General features: G+C 44.4%; 2 protein-coding genes across 2 annotated transcripts; both read right to left on the reverse strand.

The window, feature by feature from the left end:
• Positions 1–155: 155 nt before the first annotated feature.
• Positions 156–2,793, reverse strand: nfkbil1 (nuclear factor of kappa light polypeptide gene enhancer in B-cells inhibitor-like 1). The gene is made up of 4 exons (XM_079524771.1): positions 2,290–2,793; positions 1,388–1,500; positions 1,132–1,246; positions 156–981 (listed from the first exon to the last, which is right to left on the reverse strand). Exons 1-4 carry the CDS (start codon positions 2,561–2,563, stop codon positions 386–388), a joined length of 1,098 nt encoding a protein of 365 aa, XP_079380897.1. The 5' UTR covers positions 2,564–2,793; the 3' UTR covers positions 156–385.
• Positions 2,794–10,360: 7,567 nt separating this feature from the next.
• On the reverse strand, positions 10,361–12,132 carry LOC306939715 (apelin receptor B-like). The gene has a single exon (XM_079524402.1). It carries the CDS (start codon positions 12,016–12,018, stop codon positions 10,945–10,947), a length of 1,074 nt encoding a protein of 357 aa, XP_079380528.1. The 5' UTR covers positions 12,019–12,132; the 3' UTR covers positions 10,361–10,944.
• Positions 12,133–17,928: the final 5,796 nt, after the last annotated feature.

Below are 17,928 nucleotides of genomic sequence, written 5' to 3' on the forward strand. Positions count from 1 at the left end.
AAAACAAAATCTGTGGAAATTACGTAAATTAATATAGTAATATAGTATATCAACCTCTGGACCAACTACCCACACTAAATAATCCTCCAACAAAATAAGTGGCAAATAAATAAATTCATCAACAGAAAAACAAAGCACAAACCATTCAGTTATAATTACATTATCAAGATACCGAAGATTTAATACCTTTACAGTTACATGTGAACGTTCATCACACACCAGCTGCCGATGAGGATGTTATCAAAAAAGTAAATGGATGAAGTCACATATGGGTCTGGTGTCTGGTTCTACTTCAGACTCTGAGACAGTCTGTTCAGCTCCTGTGAAAGAGCGGTGACTGTGTCTAGAATCTTCTGCTTGTCACATATGGGTCAGGTAACTAGTTCTACTTCAGACTCTGAGACAGTCTGTTCAGCTCCTGTGAAAGAGCGGTGACCGTGTCTAGAATCTTCTGCTTGTCATTTTCGGCCAGTCGGGCGCCACAGCGCTGGGCAAACCTATCTGGGTGCCACAGCGTCTGTTGCCGCTTGAGAAGTTTCCGGAACACGGGCACATCCTTCCGGTTGGCACCGTGTAACATCACGTCCACCATCTCTAGCACTGTGCCTCGCGGGGCTGGCCACGGGATGTCACTGTAGCTCAGCTTCGTGCTTGCTGCCGAAGCACTTTTCTGGAAAGTGGCGGCGCATCTCTCTTCATAACGCTGCTTCTTGCCCTGTTTCGTCTCGTCCTCTTTGCGCGCTGCGCGGGCCAGGTACTCTTCGTGCTCCCTCTGAAGCTTCTCCGTCAGCTCCTTCCGGCTTTTCTCCTCCTCTTCTGCCTCCTTCCTACTTTTAGACTGTTTCCGTCCTGAAGATGATGCTGCTGCCGCCGCCAGTCGTTGAGCTTCAGCATGCTTTTCAGCAAAATACTCTCTTCTGATTTTATCAGCCCAGTCCCCGAAGTCCTCTTCGTCGTCGTCAACTGGAAGGAAATCATCATCTGCAAAACAAACATGCCTATTCAGGTTTTGGTTCAAAATAGCGTGTGTGTGTGTGTGTGTGTGTGTGTATGTATATGTATGTGTATATCTATATATCTATATATCTATATATATATATATATATATATATATTATTATTTTTAACTTACCATCATAAACCCCAAAGGTTTCAAAGAACTCATCTTCACACTCCCCAAAGAGCTTATCCCTCCATTCCTTCTCAGCGTCAGAAGCAGGTGCCCTCTTCCTACTAGTTGCAGCAGGCTATAATTACATGAACAATACATAATTAATATAAAATAAATTAATGTATGTTTTTGACACTCAACCGTGTAATTCCAGAGTAGTCCTCAAACATCAGTTTTCTATTCTCTTTAATACAAATTAATTTGAAACTGGTGTTACCTTTTCATCTTTCATCCACAGCAAGAGGTCTTTCGGGGTAATCCCAGCATTATTACACATATCCATAGCTTCCGGGCAACTATTTCGTAAAGGCACAACCAGCTCATCGTATGCTTAAGAAATGAAAAGTAAAACAAAGTCAGATTAAGAATTATACAGCAATGGGATGTTATGGGGTAGATTCTACTCAGTAAACGTGTTCATTTATCCATTTGTAACTCTCAGTTGAATCTGCAATGGTCATATGAGTGAGACCACATTTCTACCGCTTGGTCAGGGGAGATTCATGCAGTAATACTTGTCCACCATGGAGTCCTACCTGACACAATTATGGTCTAAAATAAATTCCTCTATGAAGGAATACCACCTATAACCACTACAGATGTGATAGCCCCTTTCGGGACCCCCGGTTTCTACCTGCTACCCATCACGTGTTATGCATTAAATAAATTCCGGATTGAAGGCAGCTTTAAGACTCTGGATTACTAGTGGGCAGTGCTGAATCCCCCACCGGCCCACCCACCCCCTTTTTCCCCTCACACTGTTTCTGGCTATATAGAAGTGTATATTTGTACGTCTCTGAATGTTATCGTAAGAGGTTTTATATTCATTGAGTACACTGTGAAAGGAAATGGAGGGAATATATTTTGACCTGCAAAGAGTTGAATGTCTCCGTGTCTCATTTCTAATACATATGAACCTAACCTAAGCAAGTAACCTTCAGGATTACATTATGATGAATTGAACAGGGTGGACCCTCTTGCATGTAAACAAGTGTAATACGTTATCTTATGGTGTCGTCCACTCACAGTTGGCAGTTTTTGTATTGAGTTGTACTTGAAATGTACTGTAATTCTGCAAACTGTTAATAAATACTTCAATCAAAACTCTTCAGTCTTCACCTCTTTTCCCATGTTTGAGTGCTCTGTTGGCTGCGAGGTGTAAAGGTGTATCTCCTTTAAGATCCTTCTGAAGAACGTCAGCTCCGTGTTTTAATAAAAGTAGAAGGACAGCGTCGTCGCCCTGTTTACAGGCCAGGTGCAATGGGCTTCTTTGCTTTTTGTTTTGAGAGAAGTTGACGTCAAACTCTGAATGTTTACGCAGGTACGACTTCAACTTCAACAGACTACCCTCCTCCACGTATCTTAAAACGCGCTTCTGTTTTCGAGAAGCCATTATTAAACGTAACTAGCAAACCAGGCTGACAACCGAACATACAACTGTTTAATATCAACAACCTTGACAAAATAACCACCACTACTAGTACAAAATATAGCCCAAGTGAATTATATCTAACGTTAAATCCACACGACACTGTACTGGCAAATAAAAGAGAACAAAACATAGAAACAACAAGATACAAAAACATTAACATCGGAACTTCCGCCCCGGTCCTACTGATTTACATGTCCGGCACAGAGAAAGTCCGCCAGAAACATTTAGTAAAGGTTCCGCACAAGATGTTCTAGCGGTGTCGTGTCACGAGGGGTCAGTGTTTCCCCAGCTCAAACATACCTCGGTGAAATGTGCCAGTTGTTTCAATAATATTAATAATAAAAAAAAACAGGCAAACACGGGGTCAAAATGAGTCTGGGTCTGGGAGAGATGAAGAAATATTTTTTTATTGCATTTTCTACGGCTAAAAATCTCACATTGCATGCAATAGACACAATAGACTACAACACGTGTTGACAGATTTGGAACAATGTCAATAGGCCTACATCATTCATTTTACAATTAGAGTAGTGGTGGCATTAATTTGTTCCACACTTTCGTAGCTCTTTTTAGTTTCAAACTTTCTACCATAGATAGTCTGTTCTTTGTCATGATCGCTCCTATGCCACCAAAATGTGGAACGCCCTACCAACAGTCATTAAGACATGTGAATCCCTTGACTCCTTTAGTAGCAGCGGTGGCCGAACGGATTGCGGAGCGGTCTTGATACCGGAAGGTCGCCAGTTCGAATCAAGTGAAGTGCCCTTGAGCAAGGCATTGAGCCACTACCATGAAATGTTCTATGAGCAGGGCCTGGCTGGAAACAAGTTCTTGAGCTTAGCCCAGATACCCTGGGTAAATATAGTAGCTTTGCTTCCTTCAAAACCGCTCTCAAAGGGCACCTACGGACGGCTGCAATTCGAAACTAGATGATGCACAATTTGTACATTTTCCTTCTACATTGCACATAGGCTACACATTTATTTAATTCCCATTTATATTGTTTTACATGTTTTGATTATTTTGTTCCACTTTTGCTTTGGCATGTTTTCTCGTGCCAGTAAAGCTCCTTTGAAATGAATTGGAGAGAGAGAGAGAGAGAGAGAGAGAGAGAGAGAGAGAGAGAGAGAGAGAGAGAGAGAGAGAGAGAGAGAGGACAGCAACAGCAGACTTATTAGGCCTACACAGCTGTGATTCTGTGCGTAGCCTAGTAGTGCCAAATGCCAATGCACACTTGGTATAGTCTGTGTCACATTAAAACATTTGCTAAACCGCTATTACCAATACCCACCACTGTACAATGATTAATCGTAATCAAACTTCAGAATTGTACTTGTTTTTCCACTGTCACTGATGCGAAATCATGTGCCACAGTCACTGAATCTGTAGGGTTTCGGAGGCTACTGGATCTGGGACTTATTTGAAGGCTACCTGTGATGTTTTAGTAAGTGCAGCTGAGCTTCTGAACTGGCTTGGTCCTAGGGCTTAAGACAGGGGGTCCATTTAGGCTTGTGATGAGTCTGAGGGAGGGAGTGCGGGGCCCTTTGGAGACGGCATGCGTCCTCACAAAGGAGAGGATAGAGGAGGGAATGAAGGGACACTTTGTGCCCTGTGAAGAGGATCCGGAGCATCCCAAAGCATGGCCACTTCCACCCCCTTTGCTGTCGGAAACGACGTGTCTTCACTAACGATGCTCTTGTGTGAATGTCTTTTAAATGTCTGGCATTTCAAAAGAGAGAGGCCTATTTCGTCACCTCAGGTGTCACATGCCTAATGGTAACACTGCAGAGCTGTTTCTCTTATACAGTATGGCAGAGTAAGAAAGATTTTTGTTTTTCTTCTTTTAAAAAGAAAAGTCCTTTTGCACACAGGTACTGAAATGGGCAGGTGCATTGGAGCAATGCACTTGAGCGGAGCAAAAAAGGGGAATATCCCACATATTGTATATTCACTTACAACAAAAAGGTTTAATGCAGGTACGTTTCGGTCACTCTGACCTTAATCAGGCATGGTTAAATAAATTGACGGGGCTTTCCTTGTATCCTACCACAATAATTTGGCACTCATCACTGCTACTGAAGTAAGATCCCAGGTCTCCCATGGGGTCAGGTGGGGCATGCATCTTTCTTGCACTGGGGACCAAGCAGAGAGATGCTGCTGAAAGACAGGATATCCCCGGACAGGAACTCGTAACTTGCCCACCCGCCTCTTGACTTTCCTGCCTGGCCTGCTGACTCTATCCTGTCCATGATGTCCGTCCGTCCTTCTCTTGGAAGTGGGGGTGGCGTGATGGAGGGCAGGCAGCAGGAAGCCAAGGGTCCGCCAAGACGTTCCAGGGGTCATCTCTCCAACCCGCCATATTATGGTCAGGCAGGCTTAAAGTCCGGTCGCTGGCTGAAAAGACCCTGTCCCCATTGTTCAGGCTGAGGAGAAACGTGCATACACTTCCTGCATGTCTATTTTCTGCATGGCCTGGTTTATTTGGCTCTGATTTATGACAGCTGGAGATGTGCTTCTGGCATATAGCTGGGCTGGCCACATGTCTGCTTTAAAACAGGGCAACTGCAACAGCTTGACACCCATTCATATGCCAATTGAGTCTAGGTGTGTTCCACACAAACCTCTGCCTTTGCCCCCACAACTTTGATCCCCTTTGATCTTGTGAGCAATCCATTTGGTGACTCTAAAAGTCACAGACGTCTTAGGGTGTGGTATCAGGTTTCTGTCCAGGTTCTGTCAAGTTTCTGTTTCTTTACTGGTATGAATGACAGATGACAGGTTTCTCAGGTGATGGCAGTGAGGTCCACAGTAACAGTCTTTGTATTGAGTTGTGCTTTCATGTGAAATGTAACTATTCTGCAAACTGTTAATAAACACTTCAATCAATCAATCAATTAATGAATGCGTTATTTTATTTAAATAATATTAATAATAATAATAAATATAAGACGGGCCCAAAAAGAAAAAAGCTATACGCAAAATGAACTATATAAACATTGATGACTGACATTATTTGACAATAAATAAAAAGCACACCCGTGTGAAGTGAGGGGCGCTCTTATCATCATACATCATCTCATTCCGGCCATTCACATCCTATGTTCAGCGTTTAATGTTTTTTTCCGACATCTGACCTCAAACCCTTAGATCTCCATATATGGAGCTGACCTGTTCTGACATTGCATATTGATCATTCCCCACCCGTCCTTCCTCTTCGATGTCTCCTTTTTGACTGATACCAGTCCATTTAAACTAGACGGGCCTCCCCCAAAGTTATTAGTGCAGCCACACCCGGCAGCCAGCGAAAACTAGAGTTCTGATCAGGCCCGAAAATTAAGGCCCGGCCCTACCTGGGCCCTCATCAAACCCTGTATACACTCAAGACACTGCCCCCGCTGCCACCCTTAGATCTCCATATATGGAGCTGACCTGTTCTGACATTACATATGTTGATCTGACCTTATCAAACCCTGTACACTCAAGACACGCTCCATATATGGCCAGACCTCATCAAAGTTAAGATCAAACCCTGTACACTCAAGACACATTCCATATGTTGATCTGACCCCCCCATGCCAAAGCGCCAGCGCTCGTCCAGCAGTACGCATGCACGCAATCTCGCCCTTTAGGGTTGTTTCTCGCCCCCAGGGCGTCTTACTGGTGTTTACACTATGACGTAAAAATGGCCATTCATTATCAATGGCATTCAATGTTTGTGTTAGGACAAAGTTTGTACACGCTGGACATAGGAGGAGCTAGCGCCCCTCAAAAATCACACTTGTGTGAAGTGAGGGGCGCTCTTATCATCACATTCCGTGCTCAGCCAATCAAATCATCACAGATGTGGTACACACAGACACACAAAGCTGGGCAACCAGCTTTGTGTGTAACCAGTCAGACCCCATTCGCATGTATGGAAATGCGATTTCTTTTACGTGGCCAAAAAAAGATCGAAAAGTGGATCGAGCAAATCCTAACAATTTACTCATCGGGAGATCTAAAGGTCAGAGGTCAGATCTAAAGGTCAGAGGTCTATTGACGAATGAGTGTGAACCATATAGCTGAATTTCGTGAAGAACAATAGAACTGCCAAAACGGCTAAAATGGCGGAATTTTCACAGAGATAATAATAATAATAATTTTATTTGTATGCATCTTCATCTGAATTTATTTTTTGTTCTGAAATTCGTAGCGGTCCATTTAAAGAAGCAACTGTAACAGTGAAAACATGTACTTCTGGTTTTAAAAAAACCCACTTAATGAAATGTCATTAAATGTTACAATACACCAGTCGGTTATCTGTCTGGATATAGTGTTTTTTTTGTTTGTCATTTTCTCAGTGAGTGAGAGCTATAGCCCTCGGGATTCCCCATGGCAAGGCTGCTTCTGTGTATAGACACACTTGACACTGTCATTAGAGAGGAATGTTGAATCCGAAAACATTGTGTACTGAACTGTCATCTTACTTGTATTGGATTCCTTATTCTGTGCCTCCTCAGAAAAATACATTGATAAACGGGGAAAATCTGATTTCTTTCATATTCTTCTGCGTGGCATAAATAACACTTTCTAGCTAAATGAGAAATCCGTTGTGGCAGGAGCAAGGACCGTACCATGAAATCTTTGTAACCTGATCACTTTACCTCCATAAAACTTGAAAACCCATGAATCTAATCTATTCAGGTTAGGTTTCACAGCAGTCTGACTGTGACTTTGATGCCAGCAGCAGGTGGGGATAATGTGAAAGTTAGTGTAAAATTCATCTTTGTGAGATTGTCTGGCTTTTTTGAGACATTGTGTACTACAGTAGTAGGTGTACCACAAACGTTGCTGAAGAGGCTTGTCTGATCAAATTAATGGGAAATATTTAATCAAGCAATTAAAAAAAAAAGTCTTGGTTGCACCCATAAGGTTGAGTACCGTAGATGGGAAAATGACCAAAGAAGTGTTTTAAAGTGAAATACTCCTTAACTAATCAAATGATCAAAAGATCATATAGTCTATATTCTATATTGAGCTGAAATTCAGAGAACTCTTTCATAAAGAATTCTTTGTACTTCACAGTATTTATCACATATTATTATGAGTTGTTTTCAATGTTTTACTTGAACACAATTTGCCTATTTGTTCATCACTGTACCTCACAGTACTTCTCTCTGTATCTGTAACTTAACCCATTCTGGACGGGAACCCCTTTTGGTGTTTTATTAAGCATTATGTTATACGCTAGCTATTGAAAAATAGCAGATCTACAAGCTCGTAGCGCGGCACTTGGTGCAAAATCTTCACGATTTTCTTCACATCTTCACATATTTTCAGATGGGGTCCGCGGGCAAATACAGATCATTCTGGGGGGTCCTTGACATGACAAAGGTTGAGCACCACTGACATAGAAACATAGGTTTTTCAGAAAACTTTTAGGATTTAGAAGCCATTTTTGTAGAATCGTTCTCAGGGCTTAAGCTGCCTCATGGCTCCTGAATTTCCCTCGCAGGATCAATAAGGGTTTATTCTATCATTTGATTATGATAGATACTGTATGTCATGGATTAATGTGAAGAGACAACCTGGTGTCCCTATTTTGAGAATGTCATGATTTATTTTACTCATTTCAGACAAAACAATGTGATGCATTGTGAGCTTGTAGATTGTCCATTTTTTGTCACATGACACCGTCGTATAATAATCAGGCTGGAGCGGTTAACAGAGTATATTCACTAAGAAAACAGAGATGATGTGTTTCCTTTTGTTAGCATTCTCTGAATAAACACAGGCTGTACTCAGTACTATGTGATGGATTTAGACCAGTGGTTGCCAAACATTTTCATGTCAAGGACCGCCAAACTGACACTAATTAGCCCGCGGACCCCCATTTGAAAAGATACGGCAGACCCCCATGAGAGAAGATTTGTACGGCTCTAGCAGTGATTCTCAACCTGTTTAATTTTCCAGGACCCCCAGTTTGATATGCATTAGTCTACAGACTCCCATTTAATGGCATTTCTATCTCTGAGACCCCCAATTTATATTGTAAAACCAATGTTAATTTAACTCTGAGAGTGTACAAATGGAACCAAAGGGACCCGTTTGGTTCCATTTGTATACTCTCAGAGTTACAGACCCAAAAGGGTCCATTTAGTTACAAACTATCATTTGGCTGTGGACCCCCTGGAACTCCCTCAAGGACCCCTGGGGGTCTCCGAGGGACTTCCTCAGCGGTTCATTTCACATGGTGCTACTACTGCTACTACCGGTCAGTAGACCCAGGATTAGGAGCCAATCATCTGTCCTGCTGATGGTGATTATATACAATGTCCTGAAAAAGCTCATTACAGCAAAGTCACTGGATGTCAACTTAACCACTTAACTTAAACCCTATTTTATTATATTTTCGCTATTCACTAATGGATCTGCAGCCATTTTTTGTAAATATTTTGAACATTTTTAGAAAAATGTCACATATATATGTATGACATACCCAAAAATAGATGTGGTTAAAGGTCAGCTCTGCGCCCACATATAGTGTTATAAATTATCTCAACAATCTACCTTAAACTGACCACCGGTTTAGTATGGATTATAGATAAATTACTTAGTGATAATGGGAATAAAAAAAAAGAGAAAGGTTTTAGATGGTTGAATGTTTGCTTCCTCTAACCAAACATGATTAGAGGCCATCTTGAAACTGTTGACATGCTAATTTGAGGCGAAGCAGCTCATTGTCTTTAGGGCAGACGAATGACCGCGACAAAGCAAATGTGTTATAGTATGCCTAAAACAGAAACTCATGTATTGCACATAATGCCGACCATCAGTGTGAGACAGTGGTTTTCAACCCTTTTCATATCTAGGTCCATTATATATTCAGCATTTGAGCCACGGACCACTAAACGTAAGAATATTGTATTGTTGTTGGAAGATTTTGTCCACAATTCCATGCTGTATTGATGTGGAGTGCAACATTTTACGCTCTCAAGAGTTAAATATAGATGGGTCCATTTGGTCACCAACTGTCCATCATTTAGCTGGGGACCACCTGGAAGTTACCGCCTCAAGGACCACTGGTGAGAGAACTGTGAGGAGCCATACATGAAGCTAGCATGCTGGAAGAAGGAAACAGAACTCCAACGTGCATTTCCTGTAGACACTCGCTTTGATTTTAGCCTCACAGAACACAATGGGAGGGAGAATGTCTCCCCTTAGCAATGCACTAACAGGAAGAGGCACATTCATTGAAAATGAGTAAATTCATTCCGACAAGTCTTAACAAGTAGTAACAGACAGACCAAGGAGAATTATTTTTGGTTTATCCACCTTTTTTTATTATTACAAATCATAAAGGTTAACTCAATATAATGCATATTCACAATGTATATTTACATAATGTACATTGGCATAACCAACGGTCAAGGGTTCTTTATCATCCTAAAGAGTTCACGGTCACACTTACATTCAATTATAGTAACAAGACAAAGCACGCACACGCATGTGCGCACACACACACACACACACACACACACACACACACACACACACACACACACACACACACACACACACACACACACACACACACACACACACACACACACACACACACTTATCTGTCGGAGCAGTCAGTCAACTTTTAATTGGGCGGCGGGCCCCCCCCCCACCCTCCTCAAAACATTTGTCAGCTGCCATCTGTCTGTCTGTCTGGGACTCACCCCCACCCTCACCCTCACCCCCACCCTCACCCCCACCCACCATGCCCCTGTATCTCCTTACAATTAACCCTTATCAGACTCTCAGTCACCTCTTGCTGACTGGCAAACCCATTCACACATACACACAAAATACTGTCGGCTAGCTAGATCACGTAAGAGGGAGGGAATTGCACCTCAAGTGCTTACAAATTAAAACAAACAACAGCATGTGGCAAAATCATGAATAATACAATTCACAAGAGCTAGAAGACATCAGAGTTCCAAGCTCTACACTTTGCATCAGCCAAAAGAAACATACAAATCCGTTGGTCCATTTGACACACATTCCACCCGTGTCCAAAAATGTTTGCATTGTCCTTCCTGCAGCTTTGTTCCCTTGTTTTAAGAAGTTTGGTTTCGCATCAACCATCCCTTCCAGTTCCACTGAAAGTCAACGAGGAAAATGTCTGTGGTCAGAACTAATACACCACATTCCTCACCTTTCTTTATCCAGCTAACATGTTTAGCTGTGTTTATACACCCTGACAACTGACCAAATCATGCTCAGCTGAAACACTTTGATTCACCTGCATTGTTTGAGTGAGTGGAGGCAGGACAATCATTAATCACCTGTTTCTTGACATACACGTGGTGACGTCACACCTTAGTGGCCAGGGATTGAGCCTCTGTCTTTTGGGAGGATAGCGAGATGGCAGGGCTGGCATGCAACGCCTTCTTTAGGTTGAGCAGGCACAGGCATTGGGAACGAAAGCGCAGGTCAAAGAAGGCATACAGGAAGGGGTTGAGGCAGCTGTTGACGTATGCCAGGCAGGTGGCATACGGGTGAGCCAGGAGGAGGAAACGTAGGAAGGCACACGTGCCAGGAGCCAGGTCCAGGTAGGAGAGCGCATCAGCACTCTTCACCACGTGGAAGGGTGTCCAGCAGGCAGCAAACACCACCACCAGTGTGGTGATAATCTTCAGGAGCCTCCGCTTGCGCTGGTCTTCCTTGCGCAGGCTGTTGAAGTGGCGGGTGACGGTGAATCCGATGAAGCAGTAGCACACCATCATGGCCAGGAATGGTAGAAGAAATCCCAGGGCCGAGGAGGAGAGGCTGAGACCGGCCACCCACAGGGTCTCCTCGTTCTTATCCGTCACCACCAGGCTGAAGTCCATGGCGCAGGAGGTCCGGTTGACCGTCTCATCGTGTTTGGTAGTGCGGAAGATCAGAGTGGGGGCAGCCAGTAGACCAGACAGAAGCCAAATGATCGACAGGGAAGCCCTCATGTGGCCCCGGGTGCGAAGCTGCGCGCTGGACAAGGAGTGGACGATGGCCAGGTAGCGGTCAAAGCTCATGCAGGTGAGGCAGAAGACGCTGGCGTACATGTTGAGCAGGACCACATAGCTGCTGATCTTGCAGAGGGCCTCTCCAAAGGGCCAGTGGTAGCCCATGGCCGTGTACACAGCCCAGAGAGGCAGAGTGACCACAAAGGTAAGGTCAGCCAAAGCCAGGTTGCCTATGTAGATGTCGGCAGCCCGCCGTTTGCCCTGTGCTCTCCACACGGTGAAGATGACCACTCCGTTTCCCGACAGGCCCAGGATGAAGATGAGCATGTAGAGCACCGGGATGACGGAGTACGAAGGCTCCCACTCGGAATAGTCACACATGGTGGAATTCTCATTCTCATCGTAGTCATAGTACTCGTAAAGACTTTCATTTGGCACCTCCATCTCCCTTTTGGATCCGTTCTCGTATTTGAAATCTGATTTGGTCTCTACGGTTTCAAATTAATTGAGGTTAAGCAACAATGTCCAATGTAATGCGGACAAAAAAATATTTCTGATGGAAATTGGAAATAGTCCGTAGGAGAAGTTGTCTTTTCAGCACTCTGAAATCTGTTGCTAGTCAGCACTCTGAAATATGTTGCTACAACTGAGCGGCCTGGCCTTTATATACCCTTGTCCCCCCACAACCCCACCCCCCCCCCCCACTAGGACATCCCCCAGACCGCCCCTCCTTTCCCCTCTGCCGATCCTCTCTAGTCTGAAGAGCACGCGTATTCATTCACTGCACACACCCACCATTCTCTCTGCTCATTACATATGCGCTTGAAGTAATTACTCAATGGTGGTCAGGCTATCACAAAATAATGTTGCAACAAAAAAAGATTTCAAGCAAAAATAAAGCCGAGTTTCATTTGCAATAACTAATAACAAAATAAAACTCCCGGATAAATGTGTAGAATAACTACATTAAATGTCTTCGATGATCACAAATGTATTTATTTAGGATATTATTTTCCTAAACAGTAGACATCGATTATATATATTTTCGACACTAACTATAAACCTTGTCTTGACATGCCATGAGTCACAGGTTGTTTTACCCATGAGCTGTTTTACAATTACTTTGTCAAAATGCAGGGTCGTTCTCGTTCTCACACTGGAGCACTGTAGGCCTATACCCCAGGTTGAAGAGACTACTACAGTACGTGTCAATGTTTGTTGTTTTATGGCTGTACATGCTGAAACATGTATTCTACTGACAACTAAATTAAAATGCCCAGAGCCCTAACGAACTGCTGCTGTGCTGCAGATATATATGTCTACCATTTTAATAGAACTTTGCTGCTATATTATAGCAGCACAGTTCTATTAAAAAAAAATATATATGAATAGACAGTTGATAAATATTTAAGGTTAAAATAGTATGAAATAATAATAATAATAATAATAATAATAATTTGTCTATCACTTTTAAAAAAGTGTGTTTTTTTCACCCAGTGTCAATTATTGTCTATGTAATCCTGGGCGCTATACACTCCCTCTGCTAACCTGGGGAGGGCAACGGACTGACCTCATGCATGATAAACATTCAGGGATGGTGGGCTGTTGGCCCACCGACAGCCTGCTCAAGAAATGTGCAAGAATAGCTGTGGACACAGAAACAGACTCTCTTCCAGATGACTTTCCCCTGTACAGTTGATGCATGAAGATACAAAATTATAATAAAATAAAAGAAAGTATTATGATTAAACAATTATTAAGTGACCAGCCATCTCTCTCTCTCTCTCTCTCTCCCCCCCCCCCCCCCCCACCCCTCATATTCTCCTCAGTCTATGCTTTGAGAGTTAGACAGACCTTTATTGATCCCCCAAGGGAAATTCAGTTGTCATAGCAGCACTGGAGCGTGCAGGACAGATATAGATATGGATATATAAGAGATGCGTCTAAGCTTCAAGAATTATAATTAAACAGTTACCCCAAAAAAAAACGAAAAAAAAACGAAGGAGATCTATGGCCTTGTCTAGCCCGCTGCAAGCCCAAGGATCGGCATGTTGTATGAGCTATTAACAGGTGTATACAATCATGTAATCAAAGTGTTGTACGTGAACAATCCATCCTTCAATATACAATCCATGGTTGGTAAAACAGTTACAGTATGTGTCTGTATAACAGCGACCCATGAGCCAGGTGGGAGAGCTCATTCTGCAGCCTGCTCCGTCTCTCAGCGGAGTGGCAACAGTGGCGCCAGAGCACCGACTGCCTTAGACACAACTAGCAGATCACTCAACAATCCTCTCCTCCGCCGATCCCCTCCTCCGCTCCTTCCTTCCATCCGAGCCCTCTCGCTCCCTCGCTTTGCCCTCTCCCCACTTATCTCACTATTCCCTCTGATTAGGAGAACCAATTCCCTTCTTGTTCAAATATTAACCAATGTCATTTACACTTTGTTTTTCCACATCTATGATGACACAAGGTCATGGAATTTGTAATTATACTGATGGGATTGTTTTTTATGTGTCTCCACCCAGCCTTTGTCCCTTCTTTCTCCCTTGAGTTGTCCCTCTATAGCTTTTGTCCAGCCAGCTCCTGCAGCAGGCCATTTGGCAGAACAGGAAAAGATAGAGAGAGTTTAGTCAAAGCTAGCTTCCTATCTGTATTCCAATGGAGCTGTAGTGTATTTATACTTGATGATTTGTTTTGCATTGTCGGAGTTGACAGGACTGTGAATCTACAGATAGGCTATATTAAGATTTGGTGTCAATTACCTCATTCAACCCACCCACTGACACACCGAGACACTGTAAGAAACCCATAACTTCTGTGCGTATATGATAGAATTTAAACTACATTCCCTAAGAGTGGCAAGTTCCAATGGAACAGATGCATTCCATCTTGAAATTGTGTACAATGTTTGAGTGCTGCAACCACTTCATTACGAAGCTATGTGTGTCAGTCCCTGGCTGGCCTCGGAAACCCAGACGTTTTTATTTCCAGGGATAAAAAAAAAGTCTGGGACCGAGTCCACTTCAATTCGGCATACAGTAGCGCAAACGCCACTCACTCTCTGCTGATTTCTGATCGTCTGCACCTTTGTTAAATTGACGCACACGTGTCGCGCAGCTGCGTCTAGATTCTCCCGGCGGATCCTGCCGGGAGCTGCCTATGCCATAGAAAGCATAGGTGGACCCCAGGCTAGTCCCTGGCTGGCTGTGTCCGTCCGAGCACGAAAATTCCATTTGGTTGGTTTTCACAACCAAGTGTCACTGTTGCGCAGCGTCACACACACACACACACACACACACACACACACACACACACACACACACACACACACACACACACACACACACACACACACACACACACACACACACACACACACACACACACACACACACACACACACACACACACACACACACACACACACACACACACACACACACACACACACACACACACACACACACACACACACACACACACACACACACACGGGTGTGACAGTACAGTACAGTACAGTACAGTACAGTACAGTACTCAACCGTTTCGGACACGGGGCGGCTCGCAGAATCGGCCCGGCACCCTGGGCGCGTTCCTGGGGGTCTGGATGTTCCGGGGACCCCCACATGGTAACTAATTTCTCTACCGTTTCGGCTTGGGGGGCGGCTCGCCGGAACCGGGCCAGCACCCTGGGCACGTTCCTGTGGGTCTGGAATTTCCGGGACCCCCACACGGAGTTGCACCACTCACTTCACACGGGTGTGATTTCTTTTTTAGTTAGAACCAGCTGCCCCGTTTCCACAGAACAGCATGTGTTTTTCCTCTGACTATATTGCCCACCTGTCTTTCAAATCGATTGTTGTTTTTGGTACCGTGTGCTGTTCATCCTGCCAGCTAGCCCCTCTTTATCCTCTCCTGTGTGGCCATGGTGCTGTAAACCACACACCATGACGGCATTGAAGAAGCTCCGTGTCACGTTGTGCACGCTAGCTACCCACACCCAGGCATCTCAGTTGCCATCATCTGACTGTGATCTATCAACAAGTCAATAACACATGAGTTATCCCAGGGACATCAAAGGGATAAATACAGAGACCACAAATATACACACAAACACACACAGATAGACACGTAGGCTGGCTGGCAGACAGACACAGGCGGAGAGACGTGCACACATGCACACAGACGCAGAGAGACTGTCACGCAATAACATACACACTATAGTGACAGACAGCGGATCTCTATCTGTCGGCAGGGCAGCTGACACCCCTTGGCTTTGATCCTCTAGTATCGTCACATGACCTTGAGTGTGAGATAGCCGGTTTATGAGCCAGGTTCTTCTGGTATCTGTGGCGCCAAATGACTAGAGGTTTGTGGAGTTGTCCTTTTAGTGTGCGTGAGAAAAGAAGGAGACAGAGAAAGAGAGAGAAACGCATCTCTTTTTTGCACATTTCTTCATTCCGTTTTAATTGTACTATTGTTCTATTTTGATTGTTTTGTTCTACGTTTGCTTTGATAATGTACATATATGTTCTCTCATGCCAATGAAGCCTCTTTGAATTAAAAGAGAGAGTGAAAGAAAGAGAGAGAGAGAGAGAGAGAGAGAGAGAGAGAGAGAGAGAGAAAGACAGACAGACAGACAGACAGACAGACAGACAGACAGACAGACAGACAGACAGACAGACAGACAGACAGACAGACAGACAGACAGACAGACAGACAGACAGACAGACAGACAGAGAAAGGGATTCAGACGGGTGACAGGACGGGCGGCCTGACAGTTGTTTGATGTGTGCATAAGCTGTCAGAGACCACATACACCCCCCCCCCCCCCCCCCCTGCTGTTTGACAGCAGGTTCTGCAAGTTTGATTCGTGATCTGACCAATGCCGGGCCACAGACAGTAGGCACCGCTCTTATCTATCTCATGATACCACACACAACTGATAGCAACCGCTGATAACTCAACCTGTATGATTAAGGAGAATCTCTGGCAAAAACTGAGCGTTCCTTAATTGAGCGAGCCATATCACACAAGTAAACACCTTCTTCACAGCTGGAGAGCGTGAACATTTGGCCCTTTTTACAAGCCTCTTCCACTCACCCCCCCCCCCCCCCCCCCCCCCCGGACCCCCTTCAAGCAACTTTAGATGATTGACACCAGCTTGCTAAACACCGTGACCACAAGGTTTACGCCACTGGTTCTTAAAGTAGGGTCTGGGAGGGAACCCAGGTGTCCCCAGCTATATGAGCAGCTCCAGTTGTATCGCACCGCGTGGTGACCTTGTAGATTGGCTTTTTTTCGAAAAATGTTGACAGATGTTGTCAAATCGTCTCTGGCCCGGACAGCTGGCGTAGCGGTCCGGGCAGCTATAGGCTCGCAGGTTCGAGTTCCAATCCTGACGGCCTTGGGCCAAGGCCCTTGGCTGGATGTCACACTCCCCATCTCTCTCTCCCCACGCCCTGCCCTTAGTTTCAGGGCCTTAAATTGATTGATCAAACGATATGCCCTGCTTATTACGCGTTTCCCGCTATTTGTTTTATGTGTCTAAATCGCCGAATTTTAATAATAAAAAAGAAAGTCAGTCGTTCCGCGGAGCAGGGGGAGAGAGCTTCATGTTATGATGACGAAACCGGAAATCGAAACTTATGCTGGGCTGCTAGGGATTCTGGGAAATTGAGTCCAATGCAAGTGGACGGAGGTTTTGTCTGACTACAACAGCCTCCCAGCCCCCTCCATTCTCCTTGGCAAGATGGCGGGTGGTGCGATCGTACAAAAACAAACTGAGGAACGGATCTGGACCGGATTTTCACGGATCAAACGCCCAAATACTTCAGCGTATGATCTAAAGGTAATACAACAATCCAGACAGCGTAGGATATTTGATTATAATGCGGGAAACACGGAATAAGCAGTAGAACTGTTAAAGGAGCATTCAGTGATTTGGGTGATTTGGAAAAAACCCCGGTCCGCCCGGTAACAAGATGTGCACATGCACGCACTACAGTGGGGGGACACGTGGTCGCGACAGGCCAACAGCACACACAACAAGGCCCGCCCCCGCTCGATCATGATTGGCGGAAGGCCCCTCTCTATCCTGATTGGATGAAGGCTGGGCCACCTAGCCAAAAAACGTAACCTAAAGTTGGTTGACCCCCAGGGGTTAACTGGGGACAGGGAGGAACTCTTTATATGGTCAGCACACGCTATAGTAGGGAGGATTATCACAACAAAACGGAAAAAGAAGTGATATTTGAATTAAGTGAAATCACTGACCATACCTTTAAGTCAGACCTCCCGTTAGTCCGACCTGTACTGCGGGTTACAAATCACCCATGTGAGGTTAGGGTT

Source organism: Electrona antarctica (assembly GCF_951216825.1).
Source record: "Electrona antarctica genome assembly, chromosome: 16".
NCBI classification, from domain to species: Eukaryota; Metazoa; Chordata; class Actinopteri; order Myctophiformes; family Myctophidae; genus Electrona; species Electrona antarctica.